Below are 15233 nucleotides of genomic sequence, written 5' to 3' on the forward strand. Positions count from 1 at the left end.
ACTTAATTTACTGGTTTATGCCTGTGTTCACACGTAATTGGGAAAAATTATTTAAGTCAGTGTGAGGAAATAAAGGCAGCTAGTGACAATGTAAAAGGAAGGAGTACAATGAACCTGGGTGTGCCCATGTCACTCACAGGAATAGGAAAAATAATTTGTGTTATTAACTGTTCCAAGTTTACCTGCACCACCTTTCAGCCTACAATGGGACAAGAACCTGAAGTTTCAGCTTAGAAAAAAAGCCTATCAGGAAAGTACAGCTTTGACATAGGTAGCTTTCAGTACCTCAAAACACATTTATCAAATGTTTCAGACCTTACTTTTTGTGAAGGATTTGATGCTTTTTGTCTATGCTGTTTCACATTGAACTTCGGCAACACACACTTTTCCCAGTGATGTTAATAGTTTTCATATATAAATCAAAGATCTCTTCCATTTAGCAAGTCAATCCTTTAACTCCACTCATCAAGTAAGTGTTTAAAAGGGCAATTTTCAAATCATTAAGTAGACCTCATGATGTTTGAGATAAACTATAAATTATTCTGTTACAAGATGTATTACTTAAATAATTATAGCTACTTAGCTGCTATTGTAATTTTAATCAAGTATATGGAACATCTGTTTATAAAATTTTATTCTCCAGACACAGAATACTGAAGTGTTTTCTGGTACTCTTACTTCTTTAAATAAAGTGTATTTCTCAGCTTCTCTGATTTCAGCTCAAGACCACCATTATGTCTAAAACCTAAAATTTATGCATGAAGAAATATTCTTCCACCTCCCCCCAGAAGAAAAAGGAAAAATATCACCCTGTATGAAGATCTGAAACTCAAAAAACCCAAAGCATGATCTTGATAAATATAAAACAACAGATGAAAAAAAAAAAAAACCAAAAAACTAAACCAACCAAACAAAAACCCCACCAGATTAGCAATACACCAGAAATCAGCATTTAATTGCAATCATCATATAGTCATTGTTATCAGTGACTACCCCATCATGTAACAGAATCTTGCAGGCATGACAAACCTCTTTCCCCTCCTTCCCCACCCCATTTCAGACTAGCTTTTAACAAAGAATTCTGTGAAAGACTAAAAAAAAAATGCTCTTAATATTTGTTTTCTGAACGCAAGATCTTTATTTGATCTCTCTGGTCTCAGAAGCAGCTCATTGACATGAAATCAATCACTCGTGCTGGAGGATGCCAGCTAAGCTAACAAGGAGGACATGTGGCAATGCCCTTCTGACACCCCTGAGAGTGATGGGGTTCTAGCTAAAATACTGTCTCACTTTCCATTTCAGTAATTAGATCTCACTACATTTCCCCCCCTCAGAAAAAAAAAACAAAAACACTACAGTTTTTCACAAACATGCTCAAAGCTTATTTGTATTGTATACAGCACACTGAAGAACTGAAATCAGCTCCATAAATCTAAACATTTTAGTATTTGTTACTGTCATTTGTTCTGAGTACTGTATCATCAAAAAAGGTTTTTTTTAAGAGATTGTGATTGTTAAGACACAAGACAGAAGCAGTCATGTTTTGTTGTTGTTGCAAAAGCCCCATATACTATACTCTTAAATTTTAATTTTCCACTACCCCAGAACACTACCTATTAGATTATATATTGTGATCATGTATCAATTTTATATAGGGTCCACATTTAGTTTTGAACAAATTTAAACTTTCACTATTACTTACAAGTGCATTCCCCTTTACAAGATTTCCATCCCCTCTCTCTAATCTATGAATCCCTGTCCCTTAATATGTTTCAAAGCTGCTGAGCTTAACACGTCAATTGAAGTAGGCAAAGGAGGAAAGACACTTCACCTTGGCAGTCACCCCATTTACTCAGGAAGAAAAAAATTACATAAAGTCCAGTTGTGCATACATTATATTTTTTTCTTGAGTTCTTGACTAAAGTTGGCTTTTGGGGGGGTTCCCTGTGCCTCCCTCAACCCCTCCTATTCCATTGTTCTACTACAAATCCCTTCATAATAATAAAGATACTTGCATTTGTACATGACCTGGGATATTTGGATTTGATTAAAAGACCACCAGCTTTTCATTGAAAGGACAATTTCTCAACCATAAATGTAGTGAAAAATTCACCTTTGATTTTTTTTTAATTAGTTCCATCTGAACAACCTTATACAAGAATACAATTTTGAAAATTCAGATTAAAATTTAAGTGGAATATTGTAATTTAAATCAGTATTCCCTACAAAAGTGAATTCATTTAATGGAAATATCTCACTAGACTTCTTTCTGTGGTGGTAGTAGCTATTAGTTGCTATGAGTGAGAATGCAACTATACCTACAACATAATGTTAACAAAAATAGAACAGTCTAAAAAGGATATGAATTAACTCAACCCCTAGGTAGACTCATCAAAAATGCCCTTATTTAAAAACATTTCCTCACCACCACCGCCCCCAAAGCCATCTGCCACTTTTAACCAGTACAAACATGCTGCAAATCTGTCCAAGTATGCTTAATCAGGCTGTGTATTGGCAGAGTTCCAGAAACCTGCAAGGTGTGCTCAAAGTGCATAAAAAAAAGAGCAAGCGGCAATTGTTGACATCTTTAGTCAATAACATGCTTAACAGAAGGTGTATCTCCCAGCATTCAGGTTAGCATCTCTCAGCATTCAGAAGATTAAAAAGTAGCTAAACTTGCATGCTTCAGCAAACACCCATGTAAAAACTCTTCATTGTCCAAATTCAAAGCAAGGAAGACACATTTAGCCACGAACAAACTGCTGGTATACCACTTCAGTGCCAAATACAGGAGCAGGTCCTGCAGCCTTACAGAACCCCTCTGAAATCTGAATCTGTTTTTTATGTAACAGAGATTAATATCCTTTGGGCTTTGGGCCTGTAAGTACATTCAGATGAATGAGGTCAACAGAGCCACATTCTTAAGACAAGCTGCTGTGGATTAATTTCCAAGAGACAACTGGATTGTTCAGGTTAAAAAGAGGTGATTGCCCAGAGCACTGAGTACAGATAAAAAGGGAAAAAAAAAAACAAAACATAAGATATCTCTGGAGAAAGATACTTACTGTGTTTACCGAGTCATTTATTCACTGAACACTCAGTGCAGGCTCTACAGAGCTTTAACTGAGCTGCTTGAAAACACATGCTGATAGCAATATTCCAGGTACTGTTCAGCTGTGCTTACCTTTGAAGAAGCAATCTTCATTGTGTACAATGGTGACCTTTTGCTTTTTCAGACAAGCAGCCCTGTGCACTTCGCAATGGTTTTCATAGAATTCTCCATCAGAACCGCACACAGGCTTGTAATGCGGTCTGCAGTGCTCCATGCACACGCACTCAGCTTGGCCCGTCTCCCCATTCACAACGCAGTGCCTACCCAAGCCGCAGTACTTGTTCTCACATGATCCAAAATGGCCATCTTGACCCATAAACCCTAAAAAAAAAAATACACCAAAAAACAAAAAAAAATTTGATATATTAGATGCATTTTGTTTAACTGCATGCAAGATACAAATAGTATTGTATAATGTAAATGAGGTGAGAATATATTGTTACATCCTTGACTAATGCTTAGCATAGGTCAGTTTGAAAAGAAACAGATTTAATCTCGTTAACATGACTGGGCACACTGGTGATCATTTTCATGTCTTAGATTAACTGTAATTAAGAGCAATATCTATTAACAAGATTTACTTTTCACTAAAAAAACATAATAAATCCTGTCTTTTTAAATGGATATTGAAGCTTGTCACTTTAGGACTGCTATGCTACTGCATGTAATAGAAGAGTGCATCCTCCAGAATTTAGATCACAGAATATATTCCATTGGAAGGGACGCCTAAGGATGATTGAGTTCAACTCTTGTCTCCCCACAGGACTACCTAAAACTAATCCATATGACTAAGAGTGCCCTCCAGATGCTCCTTGATTTCTGACAGGCACTCACACACTTAGACTGATACACAAGACTAACTAGAGCTGGGCCAAGGCTCTTAACCAACATGGAGAAGGAAGAAGTGAAAAAAAAACCAAACAAACAAACAAACAAAAAACACAAAAAACAAAACAAAAAAAAACCCCAAAAAACCAAAAAAAAACCAAACCTCTGTGGGTGGCAAGACAATGACATTTCAGGGAACAGAGCATGGTGGAAGAGCAGGATTGACATATCAAGCTGTCGTGGTTTAAACCCAGTCAGGTAACTCGTTCACTCACTCCCCCCCTTCTTTCCCTCCCTCTACTCCCGGAGGGACGGAGAGGAGAATCAAAAAGAATGCAACTCCCACGGGTTGAGATAAGAACAGTTTAGTAACTAAGGTATAACACAGATCACTACTGCTACCACCAGTAATAACAATGATAAAGGAAATAACAAGGGAAGAGAATACAACACCTCACCACCAGCTGACCGATAACTTGCCCCCCCAGCCCCGACCAAGCACCAACCGATACCTCCTCCAACCCCACAGTCTCCCTCAGCACCAGCTGACCGATAACTCGCCCCCCAAGCCCGACCAAGCTCCGACCGATACCTCCTCCAACCCTGCAGTCTCCCAGCCCTTCCGGCTAACTCCCAGTTACATCCTGGGCATGACGTGCTGTGGTATGGAATAGCTCTTTGGTCAGTTTGGGTCAGGTGTCCTGTCTCTGCTTCCTCCTGGCTTCCCTTCCTCCCTGGCAGAGCATGAGGCTCACAAAGTCCTTGGCCAAACCAAAGCATCGCTATCAGTTCTGTTCCCAGGCCGAAAGTCAAAACACTGCACTGCACCAGATACCAAGAAGGAGAAAAATGACTGCTACTGCTGAACCCAGGACACAAGTGAATGTTGGCTAGGAGTCAAAGGAGCCTCTTGTGTTTCAATGAGACAAGTGGGATTTGGATAACAAGCAGAGATTTAAGAGAACTACAGTACAGGTAAAGGTGCTTCTGCTGGCCACAAATCCCAGTTCCTTCTGCTCCTAGAACATGGAAACAGATCATCTACATTAGGCTACCAAAGCCATTTATCCACTTTATATCCTCTCTCTGCTGCTGCCACCATATAAAATAAGTGCTGAGGTCAGTAGCAGATATTTAAATGAAGGGGGAAGTTAAGTGAGCATGGAGTATTTCCACGGTATATCCTCAGTTTACATCTTGGCTGACACTGAACTAACTATACATTAAATTCTTGTTGAGGAAAAGGGTACGACAAGTGAAAAAAAAAAAAGAAATACCTGAAAAACACACCATCAAACACCACATCAAACACCACACTATCATAAAACCCACAACAGAATCTCAATTGCAATTACCCAAACTTCAATTACATAAGTGTTCCAATATCATAACTGTGTCCTAAAATAAGTATAATGCCTACAAATGTGGGAATTGACAGTGCCCTTCATAGTTACCTCACTTTATTCTCTTGCTGTACACTTCTAACTTCCAGAACAAAGAAGAACTTGATCCCCAAATATTATGTACACCTAGCATTCTAATTCCTTGCAATATTTTTTCTCACAGCCTAGCTGAATGACACGTGGCTACCCCGTAAAAAATAGCATGAACAAATGGTAATGCGTAATTTGGTAGTATTACATTCATTTCTTGAAGAGCTAATGTGTCAGTACCATAGCTTGACGCATATTGCTTCTAACCATTGAGAATTTGTTTGTGGCTTCAATGGCAGAAGTAAATTCTTCTCACTTTTTCTTAAGCCTACAGGTCTGTTAGACCTTAGACAACAGTGCTTTCATTCTTTGCTTTCTCATACAGCATAAATTTTCTATAGACAAATACACTACAGAAAGCACAAGACCATGAAATTTGTCTCTCTAATATGACAAATGCTTTCAGTATATTATTTATAAGAATTTGAGCACAAGGTTGAAAGGACTACAGATTCAGCTCGGGTGTTTTATACCTGATGTAACTACACTACCATGACTTTTATACACATGTAAGAGTACAGACCAGGCTGATGGTGGGGTTTAACTGCTCATGCACCAAACTGACTTGAAACGGGTTTTTTAAAATACCACTCCTTGTGCCAATATATCAACATGATATACAAGCAACAGACATTAACTGACAGAAATGAATGTAAATCCAATTTCCTTCTACTACCACTAACCTCAAATTAAGTCTCGCAATGTCCAAGAGTACTTAACAGCACAGGTTATTACACAATTTCAGGACTTCTCTGAAGTTATACAACTGTTACAGTTTGAGGCCAAAGCTCATAAATCATCATTATTTCTGCTTTCTGAATTGGAAGATAAAGACCTCAATCTGACAACTGCTCTGAATTATTGAGAGGTGTTTGGTGACTCAACAATGCATCCTGCTGTATATCGCTTTGAAAGTAGAAACCAATTTAAGGCTTCACTTAGGACTTCCATATTAGTACTATAATTGAATCTGATGCCTGAATGCAAAACAGCTACTTTCAGATGAGGAAAAATGATGAGAATGATTTGTCTAATATATATTGACATTAAAAATATCAATACATCAACATACACCCATCATATACATCAATAAGCAAGCAAGATTTTTGCCATAATGAAAAACTATATTACTTTGTTATGAAATGTTTTATAAATGTCTTCATTTTAAACCATTAACTATTCAAAAACAATATATATATTTGATATATCACTGCATATGTAATTCCTTCAATTGAAGTCTAGAGTAAAATTTGAACTGGCTTCAACAGAGAGAAGATTCTTTCTTCAGACTCTTTGCCTAAGTTCAGTTACTTTTAATGCCTTCAGTATGTTCAACAAGCACTGGTTTGTGCCATTTTTAATTTAGGAACTTGCAGAACTTCTAATGTATTTGATGAAAAGGGGCAGCTAGGCAGCTTTTCAAGTATTCTTAATCAGATTTAATAAAAAAGTTAAAATGTTTTTTTCTTAAAAAATCCACAAACTAGTGGTTATCAGATTACTCAGAAAAAAATAAAATCCATGCCATTTCAAATGAGGTGATAAAATGTTTGTCCTGGGTTCAGCAGTAGCAGTCATGTTTTTTCCTTTGTGTTAACTGGTGCAGTGCTGTGTTTTGACTTCTAGTTTGAGAACAGTGTCGGTGAAGCCGATGTTTTCAGTTGTTGCTAAGTGATGTTTACCCTGACCAAGGACTCTGTGAGGCTCATGCTCTGCCAGGGAGGAGGGGAAGCTGTGAGGAAGCAGAGACGGGGCGCCTGACCCAGGCTAGCCGGGGAGGTATTCCATACCACAGCACGTCATGCCCGGGGTGGGGGGTAACTGGGAGTTACCCGGAAGGACAGGGGCTTCCAGGTGGAACTCGCTTTCTTGGCCGGTGGTATCGTATTCTCTTCCCTTGTTATTTTCCCTTATCATTGTTTTAGCTGATAGTAGCAGTGGTGATTTGTTGCTGGACTGTTCTTGTCTCAACCCGTAGGAGTTGCACTCTCTCGATCCTCCTCCCCGTTCCTCCGGGAGCGGGGAAGGGGAGAGCCCCCGTGCGGGGGGAGGGCGGGGGAGACGGACACGGACCTCGATTGTTTTCAGCTCGGCACCACTCACTGGAAGTGAGCGAACGAGTTACCTGACTGGGTTTAAACCACGACAATGTTCATAAACATAAAACTTTGATATCAGTTTGAACTAAAAGTGCACCCAATTCTGAATATGCAGGCAAACCAATAAATATTAAATAGCTACGCTGAGATAAAAATAAATGCATTTAGACATAAGTAAAACTTTTTCTTTTAATAAGCTAGTGACACAAATCTAGAGATTTTAAGACTATCAACAGAAAACAAGGTTATATATAATAGCATGGATTGATTTTTCATCAGTTAAGTCAAAATTTAACTTTACTGTAGAGGACCAAATCAAATTAGCAAAAAGTATGGGGAACAAGCAGTCACGTTGGATTAATTTTTTTTCTTTCATCTGAGTAAGTGATATAGCACTTCAATTGCATAATAAAGAAACAACTGCAAAGAGCTATTTTAAGTATTACTGACAGAAATTTTCCTCCAGATACTTACATTTTTTCTTTAGACTTCTCAGGAATTATTAATGAAATATTGGAACAAGACTTCTAATTTACAGAGGGATAAGTCAGTAAAACAGAGGAGATACCAGATGTTTAGAGTAGCCTTACTAAGGGGCACTGATTTATTTGCTATGGATAAAAAGCATTAGCATTCTGTTGTCAGAGTTGAAAAAAATGCAAAACATTTGACCCAAGTACAATGATACAACAACATCAGTAATCTTTCTATTTTGGTACAAAGGCTACAGGAATCTTGTCATTACCAAACAAACCATCTTTTAAAACCATATGGGTTGTGACTTGCAAACCATTCATGAAATTCCTTCTCTTTCAGTGACTTGCAGGAGATCGAAACTATTACTGTTCCTTCTTGGAATTATTATTGAAGAAGGTATACTTTTGATAGAGTGATAGCGGAAGGTTTGTTTGGGTTTGTTGGGTTTTAGAGTTTTTTTCTGGTTTAATGCCAGTATAGATAAGTCTCCAGGGACAAAATTGCTTAGGATTCAGCAACTATTCAGAAGACCACCACCTCCTTCCAAGTTGTAAAATTAAATAACACCAAGTTTTTCTGAAGGCAGGTCTTCTACCTAAGTATTCAATCTAGAAAATAAACTAGACCAAAAGGCACTTAGGTTCCTAAATGTGGACATAATTCAGTGATTTAGTAGATAAGCAGACCAGCATATTCAATATTAAAAGAAACTGAGAACAAGTAAATCAAGACAATAAATAATCTACACATGTATGCTATTTTTTTCCATAATTCAACTGGTATTGCTTATGTGATGATAAGTAAGACTGCATTTGTCAATACGAAACCATGTACCCATATTAGCTATGACCTCTGGATTTTCAGCCATAAAGGTGTAATACATATGCATTCTGAGAGGATCTATAGTACTATAAAAATAAAAAAAACAAACCAAACTTTGTTCAGTTTAAAAGTAAGCCTGGAAGCATTTAAATTATCATAGCCTTAAGTTAAAAAAAAAAAAAAGAAAAAAAGCAAAAACCTACACTTCAAGAAAAAGCATTAAAAATGTATTATGCCTAAAACAGAGAAAGCAGTCACACAGGGTTTTTTTCAGAATCTTTGGAACTTAAACTCCAAACAGACATAAAATGAGAGAACAAACAAAAAGAAAAGACTTTAATTTTAAAAAACAGAGAAAGCAAATATTTTTTTTTGCTTTTAAGATAAACTTTAATAAATACAGTTTCAAGCTGTCAGTTAGGACTCCTCATACACATTTCCCAGCCGAAGGCCAGTTCAACAGCACCCAGAGGGGAGCTAGTTTTAGGTCATAATTGCATCGTTTACACTTGGAGATTAAGTGCATGTTTTAGCATGCAAAAGGCTCACAGAAATATACACTTTGTCCTTTGACTAATCTGTTTAGAGAAACATTATATATGGAAACAGGAAATTCACGAGAGTATGAATCACCACATTGGCCAGCTGGCCCTGTGTGTTACCTAAAACAAAGCAGCAAATATTTTTTTAGACAAGACATCTAGATCTTTTGTAGAAGTTACTGATGCTGACTTCGGAGGTCAACAGTCCCGTTCTCCCTCACCCCCTTTTTATTTAAATGTTTGTAAATGACAATTCCAATTACATAGCTGTATTTTTTTTTTCAATATACTGTATATAAAAGGCCCAACCAAGACTGTAATCTGTAATCCTAATGTTAAGTGTTCAGTGTAGCCTTAAATTTCACATGAAGCAGAAATATCTCAGGAAGAGCAGTGGAGAGAAAGGGAGGAAAAAAAAAAAAAAGAAGAGGAAAAGAAGATTGATCACCACTTAGCATTAACACTGATAGGGCATTAACACTGAGCATGTGAGCATGACCTCAGCTCATAAATTTTAAAGATCTAGACTTTTTTTTTTTTAAGTTGTAGTATTTTAACGGCAGTTCTTTGACAAATTTTGATATTGCTAGCAAGAACAGCTTGTAATTACCCTGACTGAACATGACACTAAATCTGTGCTAGCCATTACCCAGAACTCTTAGTATATGAGCTGCTCCAGTAATTTCACATTTTATATTTTGGTGAGGAATACTTAAAGAGTGAATTATTTGAAAGTAAATAAACATTATTTACAAATTCCTCAATATAACACAAAAATAAAGTTCCCCAGGTGATTAACAGCATGTATCTCAATAAGCTAAAGAGCTTCTGGATTTTGAACTCTCCTGACCAATGTATTCTCTAAATATGGTATTAGAGTGGCTTACCATAACACATGCCTTGATTTTAAACCACACAAAACATCTTCGGTTTGCCTGTTGTGTGAGCCTATATTGTAACAGATAATGTAGTAGTCAGTTCTTAAAACTGTATTATCTGTATTCCAAACTCTAACCAGGTTAGCCAAGTTTTAGGACACTACCAGGCATTTCTATTTCATAAATTTTGCTGAAGAGACATGTCTGGAACATGGTCACCTAGGGTAGGGTATTGATGAAGAGAAATCCCACTCATGGTCATGTTCATGGATTTACAAGCAAAGTAATTTTAATGCATGTCTTCTATAAATTACATAAAAAGACATAAGTATTTCTTGCTAACTCTTAAAGTGACAAAAATATAAATGCATGCTCCATGCTTATTCACTTTTCTTTTTCTGTGACTGACTTACCCTTAATGATTATATTTAAAACTGACAATTTTGTAAAATTTTGTAAATTTTGTAAAATTTACAATTTTAAATAGTCTTTCATATCACTAAGTACAACATGAAGCCCATAAAAGTAGAAGGCAATGTACTCCCCCCCCCCCCCGAGCTCCAGAAATCACCTTTGAAACCTTAACTTTCAAAGACTCAGCCTCAAAAAATAATCCAATCTCACATCCTTTTGAAAGCAAGATTAACTCAGAAGTCTCCCTTGTCTTTCCACTTGTTTGTCTAATTAAATTTTATACACAAGAAAGAAGCAAAATCTGTCATGACAGGTATGAAGAAAAAAACATAATGGAAGACAAAAATCTTAAAATTACAGTCCTTCACCGGAAGGAAAATCATTATAGCAGCAATTTAAACACGGTCATAGCATTTGAATACAGTGATTATGAGTAAAATAGAGAAATGCCACCTGAAATAGATCCCCATTCATAAAGGTGGAAGAGTATTCACAAAAGGCTGATCATGTGAAGAATTTTTTCAGCAGTACACAGAATTATAGATGAGTAAGTCTGAGGGACTCTGCTGGCTTGGACAGCTCTAAATCACAAAGATTACAATTAACGAAGTTCAAGATAATAATTGCACAGCGATAAAACAATGTAAGAGTTACTTGAATCAATATTTTCTAATGATTTTAACGTGTAAAATAGTTGTACAGCAAGACCTCTTAAAAATTTAAAAAAAAAAAAAAGGACAAAAATAAGCTTCTGTTAACATACTGTTCTTCCTCCCAGGAGGCTTTCAAGAGCAGAAGTGCAAACTTGTTCTGAAGAAGATAAAGATAAAACAAGAGTGAGCTGTTCCCACTTACACACCAGAAAGAGCTCCTCTTAGCAGCTCTGTCAAGCAATTCCTTCTCATGTACTCTCTGCCATAACTCTGATAGCCCTAGCTGTCATTGAAAGAAGCAATGTGGATCTCCTCAAAGTTTCTTAGAGTCAGAGCCAAACCAGAAGGTTGTATCAGCAACTCTAGTAGTTCAAAGATGGGAGAGTAAAGAAAAAACACAAACTAGAGCAAGCATCACACCAGGGCAGGGACAGGATAAGCACCTATAACACACTGCCCTCAGCCACTTCCATCTTCCACCTCGCAGCCCTGCTTCCACCTTAGGAACGGTATTACACATGGCTGGCCGGTCATTAGTTTCACCTCCCATGGTTTTCTTTCAGCATCAGCCAAGTAACCTGGAGCACAACAGCTCACTTGGCCTGTGCATACAGTTTTTTGGCTGGGTCTTGTACTGTCCTGTCCTTCCTTACCCAACTCCCCCATGCTTACACACAAAAAAAGACCCCTGCCTTTGCAGGAGGACTTCAAGTACTGCAAAAATTTGCACCTTCTTAGAATTTGTCTGAAATGTGGTATGCTCAACATTTATCAGTGAGGACTAACAGACACATATGTTACAACTGCTCGTTTTGGCTGAGTTTACCTTAAAATTCAGGCTAAATGCACTTAACAGCATGCGTGTATTGTATATTCAAATAAAGTGACTTTCTCATGGTCTTGTAAAGGTAAATTAGGGAGAAAAAATGAGAAAGTGACATACTCCTAAAGGGATAACTGTGCAAAACCACAGCAAGCAAAAGGAAAAGAAACCCCCTGTAATACCAAGAAGATTTCTAAGTACTGCATACCCAGCTATTAATCTGAAATGCTGAAACCTCCCAAAACAGTGTTACCTGTTGGTCAGGAATGCCTTAGCAACTTGGCCCACGTGAATCCTTTTACCAGTATTTTGCAGCTATCTTGAGCAAACTCCACAGAATTTAGCTCCCTCAGAAAAAAAAAAAAATCAAATCACACCTCCTCTGCTTGAATCTAATCGAAGACAGGGATCAGAAACACCACATGAGTAAAGGCAAAGAAACGAGAACACAACCGGCACCATACAAGAGCATCCCCTCCTCACAAGGCACCTACTTTGTACCACGGCCCAGAGCCGCCGCTTACCCCTGCCCTCCGACAGCGCACCGCGGGCTCCTCACTTCGCTCTACCCCCGGCCACCCAGGGCAGCCGCGGCTGGGGACTCAGCAGGTGGCCAGCTCGCTCCTCCCACCATTAAAGAGGCCTTCTGTGGATCCCGCCTCTATAAACTTTCTTTACTCACCCGCAGAGCTATTAAGCCCTTGCTTCGCTTTCAGAACATAATAAATGGCCACGACAGCTCCACTAATGTCTTTCCTTCCGAGCAGCGCTCTGTTCAGATTCCTGCCTGAGCCCAAATCGATTTCACCACCGAAGTGCTGCTGGACAATGCACTGGCCCAGGCAGCAAGGTCTTGCATGCAAACCCAGCGGCCCAGGGCTCTGCAGGTTCCTACAGGAGACATTACTGGCCTGGCCAGGGATGTTCACACACTCCTGGGAGCCAAGAAAGCACACCAAAGTCTCCTGCAGTGCTAGGAGGTGATCTTTGATCATCCTCCTCATAGCTGACCTGTAGCCATTAGATACGGGCTCAGGACATGCTACTTGCCTTATATAGCAGAATACAAAATATACACAAGTCTGAAACTAGAAGCTGAACATATCTGGAATAAAAATCTCTGCTGGCTTTACATGTAAGTATAGACTGACATCCTTGAGCAGTTTCAAACCAGCAACTCATTACTTTCAATTAAATCCTTTGCTGTACCTAGCACTTACTGAGTTTTTCTTTCTCACATGCTATCTTTGTGTTCTGAAAAATGTTTATTATTTGTTTAACACCAAACCAGTGGCAAACAAAGTGGGAAATGACACATTTGCCTCATAACAGATACATGGACCGTTATTCAAATGGTTGATTGTTTTTCAATTGCAGCGCAACAGGCAACCCTCTATTCTGCCAAATGTGTTGCCCAATGTCACCAAGAGCAGGAAACGTGCATCACGGTGACAGCAGTTCTGAAAAGGTCATAGTTTAAACAACCTTTCACACAGTTTTTAATGCTTATTTGAAATATAGCTCGCTGAAAATCACAAAGGGCGAGCTTAGTTCTCAGACAGACAAAACAACCTCAGTACTGCTCACTTGTCATTTAAAACCCAAGCTGGTGAGTTTTAGCCACAGTGATCAAAATAAGCAAAACTCTCAGTTAAATTATTGACTGAAATTTCCTTTTACTTAGTTAAAAATTAGGTTGTTAGGATTTGGTCTCAATAAGCAGACGTATATGGCTTTCTCTGGGGTTAAATATGCTCCTGTATGAAACAACATTATAAACAGAAAATTTAACTTATCTCCTGGTCAAGTTGCCAGCACAAAAAATGTCATTCAATTATCCATGGTACAAACTAGCATACCACAATCCAGACAGTATACAATTCCCATGTTAGACACTGGATCGACACTGTTTTGCTGGGTTCTTATACTTCAAAGTCCTCCCTTCAGAGAAGAGCTGTGATGGCTTTCTGCTACTTTCCCCAGGGATCTCTCCTAGAAAAAGTAACATAGACTGAGCAGCATTTATACCATGTGGTTGAAGCGCAGCATCATTACTGCTTGAGGAAAGCTAAAAAAGAAACGACGAGCATCTTCGGTTTTACTGCTTAGAAACATTTGCTCCTAGGAAATTTGACACTGTCTTTTTTTTTTTTTTTGGACTTGTGACTGGGCAACTGTGGTGGGTTGAGCACGTAAGTGCCCAATCAGTCACCAACTCCCCCCCCCCCCCAAGAATTCAGAAGGACTTCAGTAAGGAATTCATTGATTTCCATCAGCAGGCAGATACCCAGCTGCCTCCTGGAAATGATCACATGTAACAGGGCCATGCCTTAACCACCAGTGTCCCACCATCCTTCTCCTTTCCCACAGCAGTTATTGCTGAGCAGAACATCCTATGGTGCAGGATAACCCTTTGGTTAGTTCAGGTCAGCTGTGCCAGCTGTGTCCCCTTCCAACTTCCTGCTTTGAGGGGAACACAGTGGGAAAAGAAAAGGCCTTGATACTGTGCAAGTGCTGTTCAGCAATAGCTAACCCAACATTGGCTTGGTCACCAATCTACAACATGGCAGTATGTGAGCTGCTATGGAAAAAAAACAATCCCAGACAGATCCAATACAGAAACACAGTGTGAAAGCATTGTTGGCATTATTAAATCCAGGAAGGTGAGCAGGGATGGGGGGCAGAGGAAGTTAATCTAAACTGTTCATCAGTGGACTCTTTAAGAAAAAAATTACGTAGAAGAACATTATAACAATTTTTACATACAGAATTTCTAGTTCAGTTTCTTTGAAAAAAGTAGTAAGAAACTACTACTTTCGATGTCCTGCATGTTCCATCTTTGTGGAAGATAAACATGCAATGTAACAATGTAAGGGTTATTAAGGCAGGCTATGATCTTTACACACCCATCAGAAAGAAACGGCAAAACACTGCATACTTGTATACATGAGTATAGCTCTCAAAGACACTTAACTCAGCTAACAAACGTTGACACCAATGTCCCATATGTGGATTTCTGAAAGAAAAACAAAAGCAAAAAAAAAGCAACCCCCCCAAAAAAACAAACACCAAAACTAAATAACCCCACAACC

General features: G+C 38.4%; 1 protein-coding gene across 5 annotated transcripts in view; it reads right to left on the reverse strand.

Annotated features, from left to right (window-relative positions):
* FSTL5 (follistatin like 5) overlaps nucleotides 1-15233 on the reverse strand; it is a 318360-nt gene that overhangs the window by 212173 nt on the left and 90954 nt on the right. For all 5 annotated transcript variants that reach the window (XM_057419057.1, XM_057419061.1, XM_057419058.1 and 2 more), the window contains exon 4: nucleotides 3185-3433. In XM_057419057.1, the coding sequence (XP_057275040.1) occupies nucleotides 3185-3433 (249 nt within the window). The remainder of the gene's footprint in view (nucleotides 1-3184; nucleotides 3434-15233) is intronic.

The sequence above is a fragment of the Pezoporus wallicus genome, unplaced genomic scaffold, assembly GCF_028554395.1.
Source record: "Pezoporus wallicus isolate ANWC-B61680 ecotype Strahan unplaced genomic scaffold, APGP_CSIRO_Pwel_v1 contig_2384, whole genome shotgun sequence".
NCBI lineage: Eukaryota > Metazoa > Chordata > Aves > Psittaciformes > Psittacidae > Pezoporus > Pezoporus wallicus.